Source organism: Ptychodera flava, chromosome 6 (assembly GCF_041260155.1).
Source record: "Ptychodera flava strain L36383 chromosome 6, AS_Pfla_20210202, whole genome shotgun sequence".
In the NCBI taxonomy this organism is placed as follows: Eukaryota; Metazoa; Hemichordata; class Enteropneusta; family Ptychoderidae; genus Ptychodera; species Ptychodera flava.
In genome coordinates, this window is record NC_091933.1 from 23,473,554 (window position 1) to 23,499,595 (window position 26,042).

A 26,042-nucleotide genomic window follows, 5' to 3' on the forward strand; every position below is an offset into this window, starting at 1 on the left:
AACACGGGAAAACACGCTCCCGAGATCAGTGTGGCATCACGACATCTCGATGGGGTCAACGCAGGTCACCCTGGTAGATTGGTGCAACCTGTTGATACACACGGTAAGTCACGTGACTGACTGAGGGTTCATACACGAGTTAATATTACTATAAGTCGAACGAGAACCTTGACGAAACCAGTCAGGAACATCTTACCTATAGATTCCATAAATTTCACAGGAGTTGCAGTCTTTGGACAGTTTTCACGATAGTTGGTACTGGTCGCTCTCCCGGTTTGAATCAAACATGATTGTAATGTGTTGGTGGCAGAAAAAGATGTGTTGAGAAATTAGAAGAAATCTTGACGTGTTTCGTTACAAACGCATACAAAACATCATTTATTTGTGAACCTATACACTCTAGTCCTGCAGTTTTCCACTTGGCAAATGTATATTTTTTCAAAGCACGACTACAAATTCCTAAAATAGGGGCCGATATTTTTACGTAAAATGCACAGGCTTTAGGACACCAGGACCAAACTACAGACCGAATTCAGGATACTGGGGAAGAGGGCCGAAGAAATCACTTGGTCTAAGCAACCCGTCCAAAAACCAAACTCTCGGACCAGGTCCTGCTGGGTATACCATCAGAAACCCAAAGAGCATGCCAAGCTACTCTCTGGCAGAGAGACTAACCGAGGAGCAAGGGGAGGGTTGGCAACAAGGTAACTGCTCATCCAGACAGATCCAACCGAGAAAGTGCTAACGGTTTAATTCCTTTCTGTCAGACTGGTATGTCAAATTTGACATGTTTGACCCGTAAAAGCTGGACCCAGTTTGTTCGAAGTTCAATAATCGTATAATGATAATCATGAGACTTTGTAAAGATCTGAATAGAGAACGAATGGTAAAACGATGTCATTTGTTCAGTAATTCTACCAATTGCATGAGACTAGTACTGCTGACAATGTTAGCACTTTCCTTTTTGTTAAGTTATATAAAACTAGAAACTTATGAATGTGTTGCATTAAAACTAGAAACTACTTAACGATGAAGGAAGATGATAGTGTTTTTGCAGTAAATATAAATGTGAGCCTTTTTGCACTTCTCTGTTCTCGTTTTTGGATTTTTTACAATTATCTCCTTTTGCTGATGGTCATCATTTTGTAGTTTCAGCCAAAGACAATAAGGTATGCGATAGAACTATTTGCGATTAAATCAAAGTAAAATCATATTGCCACAGTGCCTTGCTTATAAAGCTTTGTATTTCTTCCGAACAGTCAGTGATGCCTGTGTTCCGGGAGCAAATGCATACAACATTGGTACAACCGTGGGGAAAGGAGTGGCCATGTCAGTGCGCAGTCGTCAACCAGTCAAAGAGAGTAAGTGAGCCCGACAATCTAAACAACATGACACCGTTCTTGAAAATTCATGGACGGTTTGCCTCTTCTCAAATTTTAAATTTTCGAGCTTGTTCTCAGAATTAATGCAAACTTTATAGATAATGCAAGTGAAATGAATTTACTGTGTAAATAATGTTGAAATATTATTATGCCCGTTCTGTTGCCATATTTTCTTGAACTCCGTTTTTCACACTACACATTCTTGTCATGTTTTTTTTTCACTTTAATGCATAGCATGGTATCATTGAGAGTGCGATAAAGCAACTACAACTGACAAAATTTTGAACTCATTACAGCAACGACTGTTGTTACAGGCCTGGGGAAGTTTAAAATATACTTTAAAAGAATTTCGTCCGAGAAACTTAGAGGTAATGTAGAAGAGGATTGGGGGGGGGGGCACTATCTTCCTCTAGTCATTTCAATTTGCAAACTGTAATCTGAAATGCATGGATTCTATCTCTTCCCACAATAAGCATTCTTGATATCTGAGTTACTGTTTCAATCTAACGTTTGTATAATACCGTTTTTTCAAACTCATTTTCAGAACGAGTTGGTCCCAGCCCAAACGCTTACAACTTACCCGATTGCATTCGACGACGACCCACGGCAACACTGACATACAAACCATTTGAACCAAACGGTAAGTATATTTTTTTAATACTGGGATCACAGTCTCACAGAACTGGCACAAAGTTGTAATAGTTTCGGAGTTTGATTTCGTGATGTTAGTGAATCTCAATATTTCTCCCTGTTCTCCCTCGAACTCGAGGGGTCTTGGATTTAATGACGCCATGTAATATCATAGGGAACTCAGTAATCTTGTTGTTGTTGTTGTTGTTGTTGTTGTTGTTGTTGTTGTTTGTTTATATTAGTCTTGATGTTGTTGACCAGTAAAATTCAACAAACATAGCTATTGTGTTGTTGTTGTGTTGTTGTTTAAAACGTAACGTAGATGTCCCATGGCTACTAGGACGCTATCATTATTGTAACCGATGCAACTCTCTCTGAACGTACGTACACTCTCTTCATACACTTACACAAAGAGAGTGTACGTTTGAGAGAGTTGCCTTGTAACTGTATGATAATTTATTCAGTACTTAGGCCACCGGCCTTTCATACAATAGGTGAACAATAAATATACAGACAAGTATAATGGGGCTTCATGTGAATGAACTACAATCGAAATTGTACAGAGATAAACATGAAGAAAGTCAAGTTTTCTCTAAAAGGCTACCCCTTAGTTTGAAACTATAATAAATAAATTTTGCCAGGTTTAATATGGTATGAGTATTTTCCGAGCTTAAAAGGCTAGAGTATTTCGTCAGTGATGGTTGATCATAAAAGAATGGTGAGAGGAATCTCTTCCTTAATTCCTTGTAAACTGGACAAATTAACAGAAATGAAATCTGTTTCAACTTGTTGCAAATCACACAACTGACATAATCGGTTTTCTCTTGGCAAACCTTCAAAACGTCCACTCTCAATTAGTAGGTTATGATTCGAAATTCTAAATTTACAAAGATATAATCTAAACATTTCAATATTTATACATCTCAAATACTTTTCACATGACAAATTATTTTTAAATAACGATATGAATCCATCTTTGCAGATTTAGCCAATTCACTATGCCACAACTGTTGCCCAATATCAAGACATCTTTGTTTAAAATTGGAAATAAAAAGATATTCATTGCCCACAGCATGCGTCTCCCATGCAATGCCAAAACCATAACTAAATAAAAGGTCCTTGACCTTTTGGCCCAACAATAGAGAGAGTTGCATCGGGTCAAACAATGATAGCCTTTTTGTCGTGTATCTTAGGACATCTACATTACGTTTGAAACAACAACAACACAATAGTTATGTTTGTTGAATTTTAATGGTCAACAACAACAACAACAACAACAACAACAACACGACTGATATAAACAACAACAACAGCTAGATTCCTAGGTTCCAAATGGTAATATTTGTGAATTAAATGAAAACCAGAGACCTTTATGATTGTCAGTTTTAAGGTAACTCCAGGCACAATTGATGGACGCGTGTTCACGTTATTTAGTTAACATTCAGACTTATACGACCATTTGCAACAGAGGCGGCGAAACCAGGACCGACGCAACTATGAACTGAACGACAAGACTTTCAACAAGCCCCTGCATATTCGTGCAGGAAAGGATGTAAGCCCTGTTTCCCGGACATTCTACACTACCCTAGAGAAGGTGAGTTAAACTCTTTAATGATGTTGGAGTTTTCAAACAAGCCATTCTACAGATTGCTTGCCTATAGTAATCTTGTTTCATACATACGGGGTATGTTGACATAGGGTATGCTGACTTCATTATTACCGTCTTTTTCAGACTGCACGCTTTTTCTCACTATCAACTATACACGTATGATGTTACGATGATTATGTCACTCAGGTACATGGATGGAAATTGTATTTGGTATTGGGCGAGATATGTAATATTAAACGTCCCCTTCCCCGAAATATTTTATTCATCATAAGGTTCCGCAAATTGAAGAGTACATTTAGAAATACAAATTGTACTCAAATTGCACACACACAATAGCATGGTTCCCGCCTTCGTTCCCTTCATTGACCTCATTTACAGTTGACGAGACTTACATGTACATTTTGAAAGTGCCATTCAAACACACGTCATCTTATGGCAAGAAAGAAATTCTCTCCTCCTGAATAAATGGCTGAAATGAAGCACCGTAGTTTGGTCTTGAATTATTGCTTCACTAGAATATGTGATAGAATGATGCCATCCGTATCTTGTTAGTATATACTTTGATCGATACTGAATATTTTCTGTATTCTTTTTTATTTAACAGTAAAAGATGTGACCCCGGCACCAGGTCATTATCACAAACCAGGGAAATTTACAGACAACGATAATCCTGCGTTTTCCATGGGCAAAAGAGCTAATCACGTGAAAAGTATGTCGTAAATCCCTGCTTAATTTTGAAAAAGATGGTTCGATGGATTTCTCTCAGTTTTTGTACTTTTGAATATATAGGACTCAGTAGATTTTCGGAAATATATTAACTTTTTACCCTACATGAATGATGACACCTGTGGGCATACTTATGGTTGCGTAGGGTCTACCGGTACATGTGTGTGAAGATGTATAGCATCTTCACGCCGACTTACGTTGTGTAGAGCCCTCTCATGTATGACAATCAGCATATTCTCTTTTATCTTTACAGTTCACTCTTTGTCTTTACCGCTTACCCAAATTTGTTTTCCAACAGACGAAGTACCGGGACCAAACCACTACAATATCGTCACACCCCATCGCCCTGACGCTAAGAAAGCACCAAGTTTCTCAATCACTGCTAAATCAGACCATCGAAAGTAGTAATGAAAGGATGGCACAAACTACACAAATGAGTTCAATTTACTTGAAGTACGTACTTCACGTACTTCAAGTAAATTTAACTCATTTGTGTAGTTTGTGCTATTCTTATCAAGCCATTGTAGCACAGCTGTTTAACGCTATGTACAAAACGCACAAAAAAACATGATAAAAAACATTGAAATGTTCCAAACAGGGATAAAAGATGCCATGAAAAGATCTTCACGAAAGAAGATTACACATACACCTTGAACACAGCAAGAGTGTCCAATTTTCTTCAGTTTAGTCTGACCCTTAAAACCATAGCTATAGGCTTTCTGAAATTTACAGATAACAAGTTATCGTATATTCCATTTCAGAAAATGCAAGTCCTGGTCCGGCTGCCTACTTTCCTAAGCCAATAGCTGACCAACCACGTTACAGCATGAGTAAAAGACACTCAGCAGGACATTCAGTAAGAACTTGTTGCATTTTATATTTTCGCTAAAAGTTTTATGCATTCGGCAAAGAGGTGCACGGAAAAATATTGAGTGCCAACTGATCTGATGACGTCATGGTTTTTGACTGAATTGCAAGTTATTCGTAATCATCTCTAAAACAGTTACAACCTGAGAAATGTTTACGTTCAGCAAGACTTTAGAAGATAACCATAATGTACATGAGCATATCTCAACACTTAAAGTGCTTACTTTTTTCACTAAGACATTATTTAAAGTCTTGGCAACAATCTACAAAGCTGTATACATTGTGAAAACCGTGATCGGCAAATAAGTTTTGCGGGTTTTTTTTGGGTGTGCGTATTGTGGTTTAACCCTTTCACCCCCAGTTCCCTGTATACAGGTCCAACTTTACCATAGAAAACAATGGATTGGGACAAACCATGGTGGTGAAAGGGTTAACCGCTGACCCTTTCATCAAAGGATTAGATACAGTGCTTGTGGTCACCATTGAAAACTGAATGAGTTCAGTAAACACTTTTTGGTTCACTGCCGGATTATACAACTGAAGGTCCGCACCTGACAAAATAAGGTCACACATTGGCCAGTATTTGTTGTCAAGACATTGATCAAACTGGCAGTCTAGTGATGAATACAATCACATCAGATGGTAAAAGTACTATTGCATATGGAATCTGAAGCCTTTGTAGGGTAAAAAAATCATAGGTGGTACATATTTCTTTGCATCAAGACACAGTTTCCATGATGTGAGATATACTTACAAACCAGACTGGTATACTTTCTGCAATCATCCAGTCGCAGCAATATGTTCCTCACTGCACGCAAGACCCAATTGCAAACACAGCACAGCCACCTATAGCAGGAGGCAGCTAGTTGTATTGAAATTGGTCTTGAGACCTGTTCAGCAGATGATCTTACCTTAATAACCTATGTGCACTCCACATCATATTTTCTTTGTTCATCTTCTGACAGAATGTTCAAATCCAGCTCCCAATGCCTACATCGTGAAAACAGGGCAAACAGCCAAGGGCGTCTTCAAAGGAGCATTGTGCAACTCTGAAGTGCAGGGCCAGCCCCTACGTATACTCTGGATTCACCACGACTGTCAGGTTACAGCACCCATGAGAAGTGCCAGCAGTTGAAATTGTCAAGCCATGGTGGAAGTATAAGAATGAAGTTGTCACAGTCTAGAAGGATGTGATTTACAGAAATACAAACGTGTCTTTTTTCCTGTATTCATTTTGAAATGCAGAGTTGTTCCATTCTGTTGCAGTCTTGCAATTGTCTCTTCCTTTATTAAATATAGGGAGGCCTGTACAGTGTCATAATTGTAAAACCTTTGTACAGAGTAGTGTCTGAATAATGAATGCATAGATTTGAAAATGGAACATCTCAAGGGGAATTTTAGTCAGTGTTTACATAGCATATGCTGCCACTGTAAAGCTGAGGGCCTCACTTCATAGCATGCCAGATTTATTGATGGTTACAAAGTTTGCCTGACACTGTGTTGGGCATCAGAAACCAACAATGGAAAAAGTTTGCCCAGCACTGGGACAAAGATCAAAGATTCTCTGTAAAACGGACATGTACAAAAATGGTTTGTTGAGACTTTAATTACATGACTTTTCTTTTCCACTACCAGCATATTATTGGTATGCTTAGTTTAATTTTTGTCATTTTCCATATGCTTAGGTACACACCAACACAAATTGTAATCAGCAAAAAAATAAAACCGCGCACTTGAATTGAAAGAATATAATCACGAAGAATTAACAATAATAAAAAAAAACAGTTGCTGAGAATGAACTTGAGCTGTATCAGGGTGTCACATTACCAATATTCAATTCTTTGGATAGGTTGATACACCGAAAATGGCTTGGCAACAGTTGCTAGCAACTTGATATTTACAAAAACTCCACAAGTCACAATTGATTTTGGATTTATTATTATTATTTAATATTTCTTAGGGTCAATTGTTCATTTACAGCATAGCTGAAAGTGATACTCATAGAAAATAGCAGTGGGTTGCTTTGCTAGTGGACACGCAGAAGGTATATTAGTGAAATGGGGCTGAAAGGGGCATTTTTTCTTCATTCTAACATAAAATTGAGGTACTGCAACCATGTACACTTCTGGATGTGAACACATTTTATTAATTCTCGGCTGAAAGTGGCAAGAGTGAAGATTGGTGGACCCAGGCTGCATTTTACATTAATCACTGGTAACCTAGGGAGTCATGATGGCCAGTCTTGAGAATAGAGTACATATCTAGAGGCCCATACTCAGCAGTCTGTATCCACTGATCTGCACTCTTGCCAAGGAAATCCAACACTTATTTTCAAAATATCTGGTGAGATTTTTATGGTGTCTGGCAGACTTGTAACCAGTACACACCGTTCATTGACAGACAAGCCAAGCGATTTCTTCTTTCCTGCACCTCAACTAAAACACAAAATACAATTTTATATCAAGTTTTTAATATCAGGAAAGCAAATTGCGCTCAATTTGCATCTGTGACTGATTGAGGTAATATCAGGATACACCTGTGCAGTGTGGTCGACAATGGCTCAACAGAGATGGGTGAACTCAATACCTGGCACTGAAATTCCTCCCTTCATGATGAGAAAAAAACCCAAGATCTTCACAGCTATGTTAGTACAAAAGGCAGACACACAAATGTGTTATAAAAACTTTTTAAATTATTTAATAAGTGATGTTGAATTTGACATGTCCATGAACTTGCCTTTTACAAGTATGGAGTCATTAATGAAATCACGAAAGTTCAATCAAGTAGGTTAGATGCTTCCGAACAAGGGCCTGTTATGTTTAATACCGTGTTTAGACATTTCTCGATGTCAGATGAGATGTTAATGAAGCAAACCACTGTAGACTGTGTGAGAGAAAATCCAAACCAAGACGTAAAATCATAGACAATGGAAATTTTTCCTCGCCTTGGTCTGTGTGCAAACTCAACTAAGCATCTTACAGGTAATCTGCTCCTTGTGATCCAAATATTAACTATTTTCACAAACTTGAACTATTCCTTATGAAAATGAAAACAAACCACTGGGTTGTCTGTCGGCAAATTTTTCTGTGAACAGAGACCAATGACGTAGCTTATCAAATTCTGAGATTTAAAATGGCTGCCTCTCTCTGCGTGACTGAAATACATTTTCTTAATCCAAGACCTGAAAAAAACGATCATCACTTCGGTAGTCAAAATGACCGACAACAAAATTTATCATCTCAAAAAAAATGACATATTTTGGAAGACTCTCATGTTTCCATTGAAAACCTCTCTCTCACTGGGATATGTGTTTTACATTTTAACTTGGCTTGGTTTGGGAATTTTCACCCACACTGAACCCAGAAAAAAGCAAACCAATTTGAAATTCAGCATAACTTTGAAGAGATACTTGTCCAAGGGTTTGGAATGTAAACTTTGTTTAAAGAGAAGAAAAGCACAAACAACCGGGGATGGGGAATCAAATAATACAAAAGCACCATGTTTAAGCTATGCCAGTACATCTACAACAAAACACAAACAAGTGAGTTAGAGATTGAGACCTTAAAAAATGCAAAATATTTTGTCAAGAGAGTTGTGTGAAAATTCAAAGTAATTCCAAAGTCACTTTGGTAGTTAAGGTATGCCTGTACATACTATGTATGAAAGATCAAAGTGGGATTTCAACCACTCTGTATCAGTCAAGTACCCATGCTTCAAGCCAATGCCAAGTACTGCTTGCAATGTAAAACGTACTCACAGAGCTTAAGACAGCCTTGTGACTTTGCCAGCATTGCTCATCATGTTGACAGCTGACGGGCAGAATGCTGAATAACTTACAGTTACAGAAAAGTCCCCAAGGCATGCTTGATTCAATTCTCTTTTTTAACCCATAAGGTCCTCCCACTAGTTCAGTATTACCTGTGCATATGCACTGCAGAAGAATGTTATTGAATGCCAAAGTGCCGGCAAAACAACTTCTAATGTTGCATATACCAGTGAAAGATGGGTCAACTTTGACTCCAGTCCTTCTTTAAACTGGGCCGCACCCACCAGTGAGTTGAATACCCTAAATAGCACAGAAAATACAAGTCTATGTAAACTGTCCAATCTTGTCAAGAACTGTAGCTTTTACTGAAGATGTAGAAGTGGGACACGTTGAAGTTCCTGTTCTTGTTTGACATGAAGGTTAGTCTCTGCTGGGCTCCAGTGACTGTACTCTTGGCATTCTCCGTAAGTTTTTCACATAAACACTCTTTGCACCATTATTATAATTATAACATCTAGAGAGACGCATCCCAGTTTAAGCTACCAGGAAATCTTTGAGTAAAGTCTGCCTTCTCTTCTCGGCAATGTCCATCTGGTTTTCCAGGTCCTGTTGGAACGAACAATTGCAAGGGTTACTGTTCATGGTCAGGGACTTCGGAATAGCATCACCTCCACACAAAGGCAGTGCAACATTTGATGATATTTTTGAAGTTACACCATACACTCAAGTTCTCACATATTACCAGATGTACATTTTGTAGACCTGGCTAAAAGATGGTCTCATACCTGAGTTTGGTTGCAAGATGGATGCTTTCACTGCACATCTACTTTGGTCAACATTTGTTTCTACACATAGAGAACATCACAGAAAGACTGACGGTGCTGCTTGCAAAACACTTTATGATTCTTACCCCTCTGTCTGTTGTCTCTGCTCTTTCCACTTTCCAGGACAGGTTCTCAATCTCTGCCTCCAGTTGAGCTTGCTGGTATTCAAACAGCTTCTTCCTGGGACCAGAGTCCATGTAGTATGCATATGGGTAAGTGTATTGTAATGTGTAGCGGCACTGTAGGAGAAAAAAGAAGGAATCAGTTTCTTAAAAGAGTGTGAGATTTACCTTTCCCCATCGTAATTGTAATGTTCACCCAGCCATACAGTGAAGTTTTGCTTGCATAAGTATGGTGAACAGCCAAAGTTCTGAATACTGTGTATCAAGGTAACGGTAAATTTTACAAAATGAATATCAGATAACCTTTTAATTGACAAGAAGACAATGGTGCTAATACCTGTGTTTTCCATTTCTAACATACCTTTGCCAGCAATGAGGCCGCATCAAGTAAATATTGCCAGTCAATCCAAGTTCCAGCACTGTTCATCACTTTCTCTTCTATTCTCTGGTTGATTTTCTTTAGAGTCTCTTGTTCCAGTCTCAAACTTTTAGAGTGGTTCTCCCACTGAAGGGAAGTACAGATTAGAAAAATTATTCATTTTGGTTTTCACAGGAATGATCACTGAATGCACTTTTATACGCACCCTAAACGGGTTCTGAGCAATACCAACATTGACTTCATTAGCATCACCATCATCATCGTTGTCATCATTGTTGTCATCATCATCATCACCACCATCATCACCATAGATGTTGCTGTTGACATTATCATCATCATCAACCTTATCATCATTGTTGTCGTCATCATTATCATCATCATAAATGCAATTATCATCATCACTGTTATCACCGTGTCATTATCATCATAACATGATGATGATTATGATGATGATGATGATGATGATGATGATGATTATTATCATCATCATATTATCTATGCCAATATCAGTGTTGTAAATCTTCATCATCCTGATCATCTACACCATCAAAACCACAAAATCCTGCTTTTACATATGAAAAGAATGATTTCTTGTGAGTCAAAACTAAAAGCAAAGCTGGCATGCTAGTGATCTTACCCTTTCAAAATAGAAGAGGTATTTCTTCAGGGCCTCTCTGGCCTGCACGTGTACAGATTCATTAGCAATGTTGGGGTTCTCCTTGTAGCGGCTGCATTCGTAGTACTCACTGCCGTGATTCTTCCAGTCTGAAATGTACCAGGGGTCATGCACACCATCTCATTAGAAGAATCATGAATTATTATATTCTTTTTCTAAAATGCCCGACCATCCCATTCAGTGATGAATGCAGCACAAGCCTAGGTTGATGGTGTGAGGCCTCTATAAAGCAAATATATGTGATGATTTGCCGATAACATTTGGAAAAATTCATCAAACATGACATATGCCTCGTCTCTCTCTTGTTATATTTCGTAATATTTGCACCTGTTAAGGAATCAATTTCATTGTTCTTTGCTGAGGCATCATCATTCTATGGTACATCTCTCAGATATCTTTATTACTGTTCTACATTAAACACCATTCACAATAACACAGTTTTTATGCAAAGCGATCAACCATTTATTCTCAAACACAGCTGTGCACTGAAGGTGAATTTCGGTCTTGTTCTTAAGTACATGTAAATGACCCCACATTCTGAGACAGACTTCACACTCTACAGAGGGTGTAATTTTATCAAGCCTGGCAACGGGTGTGAATTGTTTGTCTAGGCTTTTACCATGCATGGTCAATTAGGTATCATGGGTGCTGGTACAAAGCTAAACCTACATGAAAGGCACAGAGGATACAATAAGTTTTGAAACTATCTTTTTTAACATCATTATCAACTGGTACCATAACCTAATTAGGGGAAGAGCTTTATAAAATGGTTAATGACATATGGCAGATATAGTGAAATAAGTTGAAAAGAGAGTGAGCTTACCTCCTAAGCACATCCAACAGAAATCATGTTTGCACTTAAAACATTGCTGAAAATGAAGAAAAGAGTCAATTAGAGAAGGAAATATGTCGTATTTGAAACAAAAAATCATAACGTGTGACCTTCACTGACATTGATAAATTAAACTGAAAGCAATTGTATTTGCACGCTGCTCTAATAGCAGCAAGAGCTGTTAACATGAAGTTTGTTTTACTTCGCACACAATGTGTTATTACCAGTACATTTATAAAATCATATCATGTATCATTTTGAAAGTTTGGCTTACCATATGATTGCATCCACCATTCTTCTCGATACACACACTGCATTTGGGACACTGAAAGGGACAGCAAAGTCAACATCAAACTGCTGTAACCGTGGTAAAACGATTTCCATGATGATCACAAAATATGCTAGATTTCATAAGTTTTCTTGTGTATCTTATAAAATAGTGTTTTGAATGGTTGTGCAAAGCAGTTTTCTCTGAACTACATTAATTCCCGTCTGAACTCAATGAAGAGTCGCTCCTGAAGATTTATTCCTGCGACTACCATCTTTTCTCTGGTAATGGTGCTTACTCTGAAACGGACTGCAATGTCAATGATTCAAGACTTGCAATGAATGACTATTACAAACTAATGCCCTTTATCTATTTACCCTTAAACCACTAGCCTATAGGACAGTGCTGTTTCCAATAGGGTGTTCCCACTGTTTTCAACAGGGTTGGAGGACCTTTACACAGAAAAATGGGGTTAAAAGAGTGAAAGGGACAAGGTATGACCTATAAGTGGCCTGCAAAAAGGTAGTTTTTCAAACACCTCTTTCAATAAATGCAAATTCTTACAGAAGTATGTAAACTGCTGTTTGGCATTAAATCAAGCTGTTCAGAACTGGAAATGTGTTCTTCCACACAAATGAGTGATGGCCACTCCCTGAGGCTTGTTGTACCATACAGAATAACCTGTGAGGGTCAAAGCCATTTTGTTGACTTACATCTTTAGTGTGTGCACTGATGTAATTCGCCGTCTCTGAATCATCTCTGCATTTAGTTAGCCATCGTTTGATAGTGTCACAGTCTGTAGGGGCATGGTAGATATTACCACATCTGAAACTTGGAATCAGAAAAAAACCACCATATTCTAAATTCTGTTAACTTTGAATTCAGAGGAAATGAACCAGATAAGAGTGATTAACTCAAATTATTACAAGCTACTGTAAACAAGCACTCATTTACCTAGGTCAAAATTCTCAATAAACATGTATTAGAGCTTACCAGAATGAGACATTGCACTTGCTGCATATAGCACGCTTTGCTGCGGGGATTTCAGCTTTCATCACAATCTCACAGTTGCGGCCAGGACAGAAGCATAAGTTGTAATGACTCTGCGGAGAGGTGAGGACAAAGATAAATTGACCACTGGACTAACACCATAAATAATCACAGGCTGAAGATTGTGTCCAAGCATGGACTCAATAAAGCCAAAAAATTTCACATGTTGCGTGTACTGTATCGATATAGGAGTGACTTAGGAAATTCCTCAGAGTTCAGAAATCCTAAAATTCACCCAGCTCTGATCTCTGAATTTTTATATACTTTGCATGTCCTCCTATTAAATTATCAAAGAACTCGGCCAAATTAAGGGGGCGCTGCAGCTTACACAGTGCATTTTGCTCAAAAATTACTTTTTTGCAAATATTCATTCAATTTTAATTAATTTGTTTACCAAAGATTAAAATATTGGTTGGGTTCACTTTTTAGCTTGTCAAGCAGTCGTAAGTTGTGTGAAAAAGAAGTGTTAATTTATGCAAATGTATGCAAATCACCCGATTTCCTGGCTTCTTTTTCCTCCCAATTTCAAAATTTCTAAAGAATTTAAAACCACTCCGGCTGGGTCAAATTTTCCGAAATTTTCACATTATGTTCTTGAAATGCTATATTACAAAAGACTATTTTGTTTGGTGATTAAGTTCTTACATTTTGAATAAGAGGCATTTTAATTTTGCTGATCATGATTTTAATCACTTTTTTAGAGTGTCAGTCTTTCAACCTTTGCCATTTTAGAATGAGGATAGATAATGCAAAATAAAATACTCGTTTTTTTCTACATATACTCTTCTTTCGAGTGAAATATTACATTTTAGAGAAGAGCGTCAAGTTTTTGACTTAAATTAATTTTTATCATTAATCCCAAAATTGAGGTTTTTACCCAAATATACACCCACTTCATCCTTTGAGTAAACTACTGCTACCATACTAAACTTTAGAGTCTCTGCTTTTTGAAAATATATGGTATGAGGGGGTTTCCTTGTCATCTTTGATGAGAAATATTGCTTCGAAAAAAACTGTGTTGCCAACATGCAGCTCCACCTTAAAAGCTCTGTAAAGCCATATCAACGAAGTGCATTATTCCCTTCTTTCAGTCTGTTGCAAAATAGCAACCTCTTCTTGGTTATTCAGGTCATCTTTGAAAGAATGAAGTCACACACTTACCTGCACATGGTCTTTGAAGGTAAAATACTTAAATTTTTTAGCTATATCTTCTCTAACTAGAAGTGGGGATACAAAATCTTCAAGGGCAACTATATTGCAGTTGTTTGCCATGCACTGAATACCTGAAATGAAATCAAACATCAAGACATGTTAGTTACTTGCTACATACAATGAACAAAATCAAGGTCATGAGGCTAGCATGAAGCTGTTTCTTTGTAAGCAAGGGACAGCCCTTGTTGGCATGGCAGCGGGGCTAAACACTGTGTATTGACACATGCCATCTTCTTTTTCACTAATGTGGCTTGCAAATCATGTATAACTCTGTACCGGTGTGCATCACACATCAATGAGGCACAGTATTGATAGTACAACATGGAAGTTCAATAAGTGGTTTCTGTTGTGTTTTGCTCTAACTTTATGCCGGTACATTTACATGGCAAATGAATCCATAACATGTGATATCCCAGTCATTCCATCTGGTTTGTTGAAGAGACTGTTGGTTATGGAATACAATTGTCAGAACTGAATGTTTGAAACTCTTGCCAATTCTTTCCTCAAAGCTACTCCAATTTAATAACTTTCTTTAGTAACCATGAATAAAATCAGGATTCAAAACTCAAAGATTGGTGTTAGAGGAATAAATCATGTAACATTTACCAATACTGGAATTTAAATGGTGCCTATGCCATGAGTTAACTCTATGTGAAAATTTTAAAATTGTTGATTTTCATTAATGCAAGATTGCAAAAACTTCACTCATTCAGGCTCTGAAATAAGTCCACACAAGTACCAGGGCAGTAAATATAGTAAAAATTTGAGAATCCTAATTTATGCCCACAGATACACTCTACCCTAAGCCATGATTCAGAGAATGCTATGTTAAACCATACCATTGAGAAGACCCTGTCTCTCTGTCCACATATACTGATAACCAAATCTAACAAATTAAACTGTTCATGGATATTATACTACCGGGGGGTATTAGTGTATATTCTTCTGTGTGTATGATCATGTACTAACAAGTGCTTTTCCTGCACTGCCAAGATATTTCCACGGAATGAAGCCATTCACAAGGATACCGTATCATATTCCCAGGCCATTCATGTCGTAATATACATGTTATGGTTTTGTTTTGGATTCAACAATTGCTCAGGGTGTGTTTTCAGGGCTAATATCCAGTCATTAAAGCTCAACTACAACTGTACTGTAGCTGTTTAGTTGGCACACTGGTTTTGACAAACCACCTGGTCATTATTATTCATGTCACTGAATCCATATTCTCATTGTCATACACATACATTAAGGTTTTATTGTCGCTGTTTGACACACTCATTATCCACCTACGTGTGTTTTCAATCATCCATAAAATTTATATTACCAGCATAGACATAAAGTTTGTAATAATTTTCCCTGTAAAAACCTCCCTAGCACTTGAATGAAATGCCAAACAGAACTACCAGCAAATAGATGACGACAGATCTTGTTTGAATTCAGATAGCAGAGTCAGTTCACAGACATCATCATAGTGTTATCGAAGAAGTTGAGATCAGAGAACATCTCTTCTTACCAAATGCATTACTTTGTACTGTGTACTTTGCCATACCTTCATAAAACTGATTCAAAAAATAGCTCAACCACTTTTTCAGTAGGTCTATGGTTCAACCAAAAAAGTAAACTGTTTAATTGATAGCAGTTATTTGAATCCCAGAAGCTCCTGGCCACAAGAATAGGTGGGTGATATTACAAAGTAGGTATTTCAAACCATAAATATTATAATGTGGAAGATGCTTTCCATAATATTTTCTAGTAAAAGAAGTCACCTAGTAATCAAGTTTACTAGGCAGTTGTTGGCTTATTTCTGATGTGATTTCTGATGTGATTTTGAAAATAAATACAGAGTGTGTACGCTTTCATCTATAAATACTTAAAGGTATACAGTCACCTGTAATCTAAATATGCCACTATATGGTCAAAGGGGCATTCCTGCATATTCAAAATGCCCATGTGAGGCGCAGCTGTTTTAAAAAAAGGCCACCCACTTAAAATCTGTGATTGGTTAGATTTTGTCTTTTCATGGTAACTGGCAAAATTGGAACAGGTGACAGTATACCTTTAATAGTGTCTTTGATTTTTAACATGGAAATGCATCATTTTGCTGTTCGGGCACATTCTCAACAGAAGGGCTGTTTCTCTTTTGGTTGTTTACTTAATTTTAAATAAATAATAATAAAGCCTCAGAATTTATGAGTGTAATGAGTATTCTCAGACATCAACAACATCACATACCTGAGTATTCATGACATGACATACATGTACAAAAATATCAGTTTCTATGCCATCAAGAGTAATTGTGAAGGGAAACCCTTCAGTCTAGAGACTTAAGTCTTCCTATAGTTGTTCACAATTATAATCTTGATGTGCGTTCCCAGACAAAGCTACACATCTCTTTGTTGTAAACGTGCAATTAATAACAATTTTTGACAGGCTAAATCAGGTTTAAAGGTTATCTATTTGAGAGTTGCTGTATTGAAAGAACAAGACTGATGGAGATTGGGTTCACACTGAAAAGTTTCACCAATCAACGTACTGGTAATCCAGGAGGATCAAATTTTGCAGAAGAAGTTATAGGGGCCCCCTAGGAAAACCTCATTTATTTCATGATGAAACTTGGGCCCAGCATTTTTCAGCTGCCTTGATAGAATAGTTCAGAGAGAACTGACTTGTTGTGGAGCCGACTGACCTGTAGAGACGCCATCTTTCACAAGGACAGAGAAGTGCATGGTCCAGCAGTCCTTGCAGAAGTAATGTCCACAGGACAGGGCTTTCAGCTTATCAAGACTGCATTTCTGTAAACAGACAGGGCACTGTTGATTCTTTGGAGGAGCACTGCTCTGTTGGGAAAACAAAACAAGAAAGGGTGACTTCAGAAATCATGACAGATATACCTTGATTGATGCTACACCAAACGAGGATTCCAAGATCAAAGGTGACCATCCCTGAAGATTCTAAATTTGCTTTTCTTCTTATGCTCAAATATATTGATAGGGCTATGATGTAAATTAGCACACCTAGGATCGTAAACGTTGTTGTTTTGCAGTCTGCTCAGTACACAAAATAATGGAGTAGTCACTTTTGGTAGTAGTTTGACTAGAATGTCTACAAAAAGCAACAAAATCTATGTAAAACACCCATCTCTGAGTATACAAACACACTCCCCTCCACCTGCTCATTTTACAATTCAGAGTATGATGGGTACATTGAGGTTGTGACTGAGACCAAAGCAACTCATGACATTTTAACGATTGTCTGCAAACAATATTCCGGTGAGAGAATTCTGTGACAACACTGGCTGTACAAGACAAATACACACGGTCATGGGATACCAAACGGTGTCTGTACAATAAAAGAGTTCTGAGCAGAAACACCCTGGCAAGACATGCATAATCATGATTTGAAGCCTCAGTAAGCCATTTATTATTTCACTGTTTACACAATAATCACATGACAAGGAAGTTATAGGATCAATTTTTTCATCAGATCTATTACCAATATCACATGTCAGAATTGAAAGGTTTCTGACAGATAGTTGGTTGTTAGAAACCTGTCATTACAGGCTGAAACACTCTAGTTACGAGATCTGAGTACCATATTTTCTCATTCACTCAGTAACAGTCCAATAAAAAAGCTCTTAATCACCTGATAAGTTGTAAAATGAAACGGTTGAAACGGTCCCATCAGGGAGAATGTTTTTGCATGATGCGACAGCAATTATCAACAGTGACCACTTCTACCAGAATATTGAAATGAGTAAATCCTGAAGGAAGATTATTTTTGGTTTCACGTCCTTGTGAAACAACAAGAGTGCAATAAAATCACATATGGACACATTCACAAAAAAGTTGCCAAATGGCAGACTTTGAAAAAGACATTCATCTTACTACAAACCTACTCATGTATTCATACAGCTTCTGGTATTCTTTATTGCTGCACTACAAATTAAAATATGCACGTGAAAATGAGCCCCAATACCAATGAATATCATTACATCACTACTCACATAAAAGTGCACATCATTTAAAATCAAAGAAAGTCATGGCAGCATCAATATTGAGTAATTTTGAAAAATTTTGACTTACTTTAGATTTTCTAGCGCAAGGTGGCGGTATTATGTGGGACTCTACAAGGAGATTGGTTTTATCTTCAGAATTTCTGTTCAAAAAAAGACATTTATAGAATTAATAAATTTTAATGTTATTATGAATAATGTTGCATAACACAGCAATTATATAAAGCAACGGCAATTGTATATTGTCACAACATGTATGAAATTGAAACATGTTGCAAGCTTTGCAAAGCTAAGGGCATGAAATGCATGCCTTCATAGCTTATTTGACCATGAAATTGCAACAGATGTTGCCTTTCAGGGGCTTTGTTTATCAAACATGCCTTAACTTGCTTCGTACATTACATGCTGACGTTAAATTTCAATCGATAAGAATAGCATTTAAGAGCACGCATACAGTGAGAAATAACAGTAATAACGTAAAGTAGATACCTGACTAAATTCTACACTGTCACACATGTAATGAATACTGTACTCACCTCTGTAGAAGGTCTGCTAGCACCCAATTATGCATTTTCAAAAGCACTTTAGCACTTGTAGGAGACACCTGAACACACAAGACAAATAGCATATTTTTCTAGATTTGAGTTTAAAATGCATATACAATTTTCTTAGCAACAAAGATATTTTACTTGTGTTCACCAATTTTCATCAAAACATTTCAGTACCTCCTGTGTATAGCAAGAATAGGTTATTAATTTTGTTGAAAAAGGCTTACACTAGTGTTTTCTTATCTGTGTGATGTACTTTACAGAATATGTGTCTGGGCATAAGGATTATGAATATCACATGACTTTAATATGGATCATCTGTATCAAATTGTTACAGTGAATTTCAAGGTGTGCATTGAACAGTATGTTGTACATATACTAACCAATACATGTATATGTTTGGTAGACACTGAAAATATGATGTTAATCTTCCTCAAGTAGTCTCAAAAAAAAAAAAAAAATATCTTTGCAGCTGTATGAGAAATATATTCTATCTGTGACATTACTAAAATCTGAATTTATCTAAAGAATTAAGACTTGCTGTGCTTTACGTACAATCACTATCTTTTCACGCTGAAAAACAAACCAAAATGCATCTAGTAATATTTTGGAAAATGTGCAAAAAAATAATTCTCACCTTTAGTGCCTTACTAGCTTTGTCTACCTGCTCAGACAGGTATTTTTCCACCTCCTCCATTGTCAAGCACTGGAGTTCAAAATATTCTGGGTCATCCTTCTTGTCATAGGGCTTGTCTCCGTCTTCATGGTCGTCGTTGTCATAGTAATCGTACATGTCATCATCCTCTACATCGTCACCATAGTCACTGTTGTCCTCACCGTAGTCGCTGTCATCAGATGCCTGGCTATTCATGTCGACTGACATTGTGGAAATGATAGTCCAATGACGGGTTTGACGACTGCAAGGTCCCGACCCTTTTACCTGCAGAGTGATTACAGTAAATCTGCATAATCTTTGGCTTAATTTAGCTCATGACAACAATGTAGTTTCAAAAAAATGTTTGATGCATATTTCCAAGCATATAGATCACTGGTTGACTTTACAACTCCTATTACCCTGAACTCATAGGTCCTATTGTCATCAAGGAAAAACTGTCCAACAACGACGCTAATTTCGTTTTTCTACACTGATCTGATGTCATGATTTCAATGAGATACAAACAAACAGACACAAATACCACATAAAGAGACTTCAGATACATTCACCAAGTAGCAATAGGGATGTATCCATGTTCAGGATATCCTCTGTGCTAGCTGATTAGCAATTCAATACTTGTATCTCATATTCACTAAAGGCTATTATATTTGCAACTGTACTAAAAATAGAGTCCTATGACTTTGAGAGATGAGATATTTCATACACACTGTTAAAGCATTAATTACCAGTATTCATTAGAGTTCAGGTTCACTATTTTTACTGACAGATGAACAACTAGCTTAAACCTGGAGACAAATTGAATGGCAACTGATTGCTTTAATGGCAAGTACAGTAAACTTAAAATTCCAAGTGAGATGCAGATGTGTCAAATGTCAAACTGGTAAATTTAATCCCTAACTAATAAACCAATGCTTTCATTGCAACCCTTATCCTGCCTGGTTGTATCAACTCCCTATCTGTTGATTCAGTAAAAATAGAGCCAAACCCTTTAGTATTCCTGTTCACATTTTCACCCCTTTGCCATATTCCTGTTCACATTTTCACCCCTTTGCCATATACTATGTTACAGTAGGCATAGTGAGTAAAAATCATGTTTACAGTGTCTCTGTTTTTAGGGTTTTCCAATTTTTTGAGTCTTTATTAAATGCAACGCATGGAACATGTTATGCCTCACTTGTTTTAACCCAACTTGACCCGATGGCGAGATATGAACTTAGCAGGATAAAGAGTCATTCTGCAATTTTCTGGAGATCATAAAACACTATCAGAGTGAAGTGTTGTAACATGAGAGCCTTCCTTCACAAAATAAGTGAGTGAGCCCAGAGCTGATACACTGAATTTTGGGTATTATCTTGCATAACAGCCTATCTGAATAAATAATGGATTGACAGCCCAGCAGATCAATCCCTGTTTAATTGTGGCTTATCCCATTTTTTGCTAGCTATGCAGTGCCTTCTTGCTTAGGGAGCCTCCACTCCCTCAATTTAACCCTTGGCAGAATGTGTTTGTGAATTGAGTAAATCAACAAGTGCAATGATGTTGTCGGACATAGCCCATGAGTAGCCAAGCATGTCTTTCCTCATGATCCGTGCTGCGCTTTGCGAAAGTCAAGACGGCAGTGAGTACTGGCAACCTGAAGAAATACATCACAAACTTGTTTCAATACCAATAGGAGCTGAATTTTAAACAGCATCAAGAGCCTGTGTCAGACTCAGAACTGTACAATGTAGGTTGCATGGATGACCATCTGTTCTGCCAAACCCATCAAGACAACACCAGAAGCATAACTACTTCAGATTGGGCCACAGATTTGAAAGCTGTTACCTAAATGCTGAACGCAAAAACTGAGCAATGTTTGTGTACAGGTCAGTTATGAAGACTCTAGGTACACCAACCTGACAAAGCAGTTGACCGGATGATAGGCTTATCCAGCTGGGTCACATTACAACGTTGCAAAGTAATAGATTGATATTGAAGGTTTAATTAAATTTGTAAAGGAGACAATGAAAGAGTGAGATGCAGGTGATTGCCAGCTGTTCTCCTAGAAATATGTGATCTGCAACTGTACAGTGTTCGCGGTGACTTTTTTCTCCTCGCGTACGGCATACGCATTCGTCTGCTAAAATTGCATAATGGCTGGATTATTTGAGTGCGTAATTTCACTTCCGCTCTCGATTTAAGAAAAAAACTGACTGCAAAATAAAATGTGCCGTTGAATAAACCTACACTACATATTCGGATTGTACGATGTAACATTATTTTAATGAAAACAGTTTAACGAACAACTTGAACAATGTTGAAACGTAACAGCGAAGGGTATACATGCGACCGTCAAAACACATCGGGCAACCCAAAAGTTAGAATTATGGCAGCTTATGCAGACACCTTCTGCAGTGTTCAAAATTATCAGGATTCCAACGAGCTCTACCGATGAATCATTTTTTTCACGGACTCGTAGAGCAAGTTGAAAGAAAACAGATATGTCTGCTTCGACGCCATGTGCTGCATGTGTGTGCTTGATCAAAATTGGGAACAGCGAGACGCGATGATCGTGCATGGTTGGCAATTTATATAATTTGTCGCAACATTTCTGTCAATCACTCACTTTGTGTCATAAGTTTCAGAAACTATCGCCCGCCCGAAAATTAGCAACATAATTCATAGGCACAGCTGACATGATAATGTGCCTAACGTGGTAATGTGTGAACTACGATGCCGATTTTTCAGACAACGCCCAGAGAATCCGAAACTTTCCATACAAAATGAGTGATTGACAGAAATGTGTTGCAACAAATTTCGTCTGGTTGTCGCCTAAGCTAAGTCATAGGGAGTGCTTTCGGTGTTATCCTTTGCGTATAGAAAACACATAACAGTGAAAAAAATGCGTAGATAGTCAGTTTCAATGCGTAAATACGCACGATTTTTGCGTAAACGCGAACTCTGTAGTTACTTCTCACTTACAGAATATCAGCTCTCATTATCTTATCCAGTTTTGCTTTCATTCACCAGAGGACTGCATACTGTCACACGCCCCTAAGTCAATGATTGTATCAGTAAATGAATAGGAAAAACTGAAGCTTTTGTCCCCCATGAAAATGGATGACCTCACGCTCTATATGCAAATAGTAAACCAATAGTGTTATGCACTCATAACAATAAATAACAGTAGATTGTTGGCCATCATAGAGTACTTTATTCCCATCCACTCTGTGTAACTATTCATTCCTCATATTTTTTTTGCTTTCATATCAGGGTCTGTGCTGCCAGGAAGGTCCTGGTAACAGGAAAAGAGAGTTCCTCTTTTCATAACAGGTGTTATGGTGCTTACACTGCAATACCTGTTTCCTGATTTGTTATTCAGTCATTTTTTTGTGTGTATGGGTCTATAGGGACTGGATGAACATTTAATTTGAAGTGCAGTTGATTATTGAAAGATTCATGCATCATACTAAATGCAATCATTAGACACACGAAAAAAAAATGACAATTTTACATCCATGATGATACAATGTTGGCATGTTCACTGAAGCACATGAACACATAAATAGTTTTGTTTATATCTTTTTGTCAATAGGGGAATGGAAGTATTGGAGTTGGCATGACGCTATGACTATTGAACTATCGAGATATCCATCTCTACACTGCTTCTGGCACACAGACACATTTCAGCAAACATCCAATTTATATTCAATTTCTGAGCAAATGTTCACCAAATGGCAAATACGGTATTCATAAAATCTTCAAGAAACCAAAATTACCATAAAACATACAACACACGAAATAGCGTATTTCACGACTTTCATGTCATGTTGAAAGTTGTTTTCTGTACAGTCTGTTTCTTTTGAATTACTGACCACTGTTTAATTAACTAGTATGATGGGTACTACGCCTATCCGGTTTAGCCGAAAAATCAGTGTTCATTATTATCTAAGTATTTGTACTACACTGTGACGGCCATTTGCAAAACGACCAAACTACTAAATCTTTCCAGCACGTTCGTTATCTGGTGTCGATCTATATGTCCCTTGTCGAGAGATAAAAATAAAGGTTTAAAGATTCCGGATTCAAGGCCACTACGTTGATATTATGCCGTCGTCACTCTGGAGTAAACATTGCATTTCGTCATGCGAAGGTCAACTGAGTCACGCAGGGGACTGTATGTGTATGTGTATTGAAATGTGTGTTCTGACCCACTTCTTCAAAACATTCCACAAAACAACGCTAAACATAGAGATAATTGACGAAAGCTTCGAAAATGCTGTCACTCATAGAGCACACACATCATCGAAACAACAATGTCTGAAAGCAGTGAACAAAAAGTAATTTTCGGAGAGACAGTCACGTTCAAAACAAAGAGAAAGGGCTTCGTTTAAATTGCGATAGAATTTCCAGTTCCACATACAAATAAGAAGTGAAGGTCAGAGGACGATGGCACGATTCTTACCGTTATGACTCCTTAAAATACCAATGAATGCCAACAATCGGTGATTTCGAAGTTGTTGAAACGTAATCGCTTTTGTAAAATCGGTCGACTCCGAAAAAATGTCCAGATTGTGCGATTCCTCCCGGAGTGCCGAGTTTACGCTTCGAGCATACCGTCCGCCATATTAAAATGACGTCACTGGAAAACGGGTTAACCTCGTTCCGAGAACCATAATGATATGGATATGTGACGTAAACACCGAGTCGTGTCCAACTCCGTATAACATCCGTAATTCCAGAATACCGTAATAATTCAGAAATAGCCAATTATGCAAATTGAGTATATATTTATGTCGAACTATGTGGATGAATGCATCATAGATCAGCTCTGCATGTTATGTTAGAAAGTCTTCATTTGTACACGGGGTGACAAATTCATACCTTCCACAGCACAGTGAACAATAAATCACGGTCCCAAACAAACTTGACTGTGTATAAGGGAGCCTTCAGTAATTACAGGGGGGGGGGATGGGCCGGGGGAATTGGGGGGAGGGTCACTTTTTAGAAAACAGTTCAAGGGGAGGGTCACTTTTTATAAACCTATCTTGGGGGAGGGTCACTTTCACAGAAGCTGATATTATGGCCAAACTTTGATTGTCCGTGTGATATTTCCTGAATAGGAAATCACCAACAAAATACGCACACACTTATAGACCGCCATGCATAGTAAATTGACATTTGGTGAGATTCCAAAATCAAATTTCTTACACAACCATAGACTTGTAACCACTCTAGTCTAATCAAGAACAATAATGTTAATAATCAAGCATACATAAATGACAGATTTATCTAATTTTGTACTGAAAAAAAATTATTCATAGTTTCATCATAGACCCCTATGCATAGTGAATCGACATTTTGGTGAAATTCCAAAATCAAATTTCTTGCACAACCATGGACTCAATGTTACCACTCTTGTCTTATCAAGAACAATAATGTGAATAATCAAGCATGCATAAATGCACAGATTTATCTAATTTTGTACTGAAAAAAATTATTCATAGTTTCGTCATAGACCCCTATGCATAGTGATTCGACATTTCAGTGAAATTCCAAAATCAAATTTCTTACACAACCATGGACTTGTAACCAATGTATTCTAATCAAGAACAATAATCTAAATAATCAAGCATGCATAAATGCACAGATTTATATCTAATTTTGTACTGAAAAAAATTATTCATAGTTTCATCATAGACCCCAATGCATAGTGTATTGAATGACATTTGGTGAAATTCCAAAATCAAATTTCTTACACAACCATAGACTTGTAACCACTCTAGTCTAATCAAGAAAATTAATATCAATAATCAATAGTACAGAAATGCAAAGATTTACCTATTTTTGTATTGGGAAAAACTATTCATAATTTCATCATAAACACCATGGATAGTGAACCAACTTTTTAGATGAAATTCAGAAATCAATTTCTTGTACACAAATGTTCATTTTACTTCCCTTTCAAGCAAAGTACATTTAAATACATTATCAAACATGTATAAAATACAGATATAGCATGTTTTGTGGGGGCAAATTGTCAATAATTTGCCTGATAGACTCCATGTATTTGATTTGATATTTTTGGATGAAGCACTAAATCAGCTACATCTTGCCTTCTTATAGTTGCACAAAATATGGTGACCCTCCCTAAACTGTATGAAATACCATATCTCTTGAAAAATTCTTGCGTGATAAATTGCGACTGTCCCTCCAAAAACACCAGCCCTCCCCTCTGTAATTTGTCCCTAACATAACAATTGAACCAATTGTTATGTAAATTAGCTGGTACTGTTTTATTTATTCCCGGGGAGAATACCGCAGTGATGGGGGGGGGGGGAGAGGGTCAAGTTTTAGAATGTCGGACAAGGGGGAGGGTCACATTTTAGACAGGAGGATTGGGGGGAGGGTCACATTTTACGGTACAGGTGTTCGCGAAATTCCCCCGGCCCGCCCCCCCTGTAATTACTGAAGGCTCCCT

At 37.5% G+C, this 26,042-nt stretch overlaps 2 protein-coding genes across 2 annotated transcripts in view; one reads left to right on the forward strand and one right to left on the reverse strand.

The window, feature by feature from the left end:
- The window catches only part of LOC139135211 (transmembrane protein 209-like), a gene marked incomplete at its 5' end in the record, with an annotated part of 44,583 nt that extends 38,964 nt beyond the window's left edge, over nucleotides 1-5,619 (forward strand). Inside the window, 1 exon segment of the transcript XR_011552950.1 lies at nucleotides 5,590-5,619.
- A 1,713-nt stretch (nucleotides 5,620-7,332) lies between these two features.
- LOC139135237 (potential E3 ubiquitin-protein ligase ariadne-2-like) lies at nucleotides 7,333-24,423 on the reverse strand. The gene is made up of 14 exons (XM_070702525.1): nucleotides 24,027-24,423; nucleotides 19,544-19,846; nucleotides 18,895-18,962; nucleotides 18,429-18,501; nucleotides 17,033-17,183; nucleotides 14,293-14,414; nucleotides 13,075-13,184; nucleotides 12,795-12,912; nucleotides 12,088-12,138; nucleotides 11,805-11,850; nucleotides 10,943-11,070; nucleotides 10,288-10,431; nucleotides 9,891-10,043; nucleotides 7,333-9,586 (listed from the first exon to the last, which is right to left on the reverse strand). Exons 2-14 carry the CDS (start codon nucleotides 19,787-19,789, stop codon nucleotides 9,515-9,517), a joined length of 1,482 nt encoding a protein of 493 aa, XP_070558626.1. The 5' UTR covers nucleotides 19,790-19,846; nucleotides 24,027-24,423; the 3' UTR covers nucleotides 7,333-9,514.
- Between the last annotated feature and the right edge of the window lie 1,619 nt (nucleotides 24,424-26,042).

Bases quoted from the DNA above. Each gene is read 5' to 3' on its own strand.
- LOC139135237 (XM_070702525.1), bottom strand. From the start codon at position 19,789: ATGTCAGTCGACATGAATAGCCAGGCATCTGATGACAGCGACTACGGT. The intron at 11,071-11,804 runs GTAAGCTCACTC...GGTACATTTCAG, and splicing joins CTGTTGGATGTGCTTAGGAG to ACTGGAAGAATCACGGCAGT. The intron at 10,432-10,942 runs GTAAGATCACTA...ACTTCCCTTCAG, and splicing joins ACCTCTTCTATTTTGAAAGG to TGGGAGAACCACTCTAAAAG.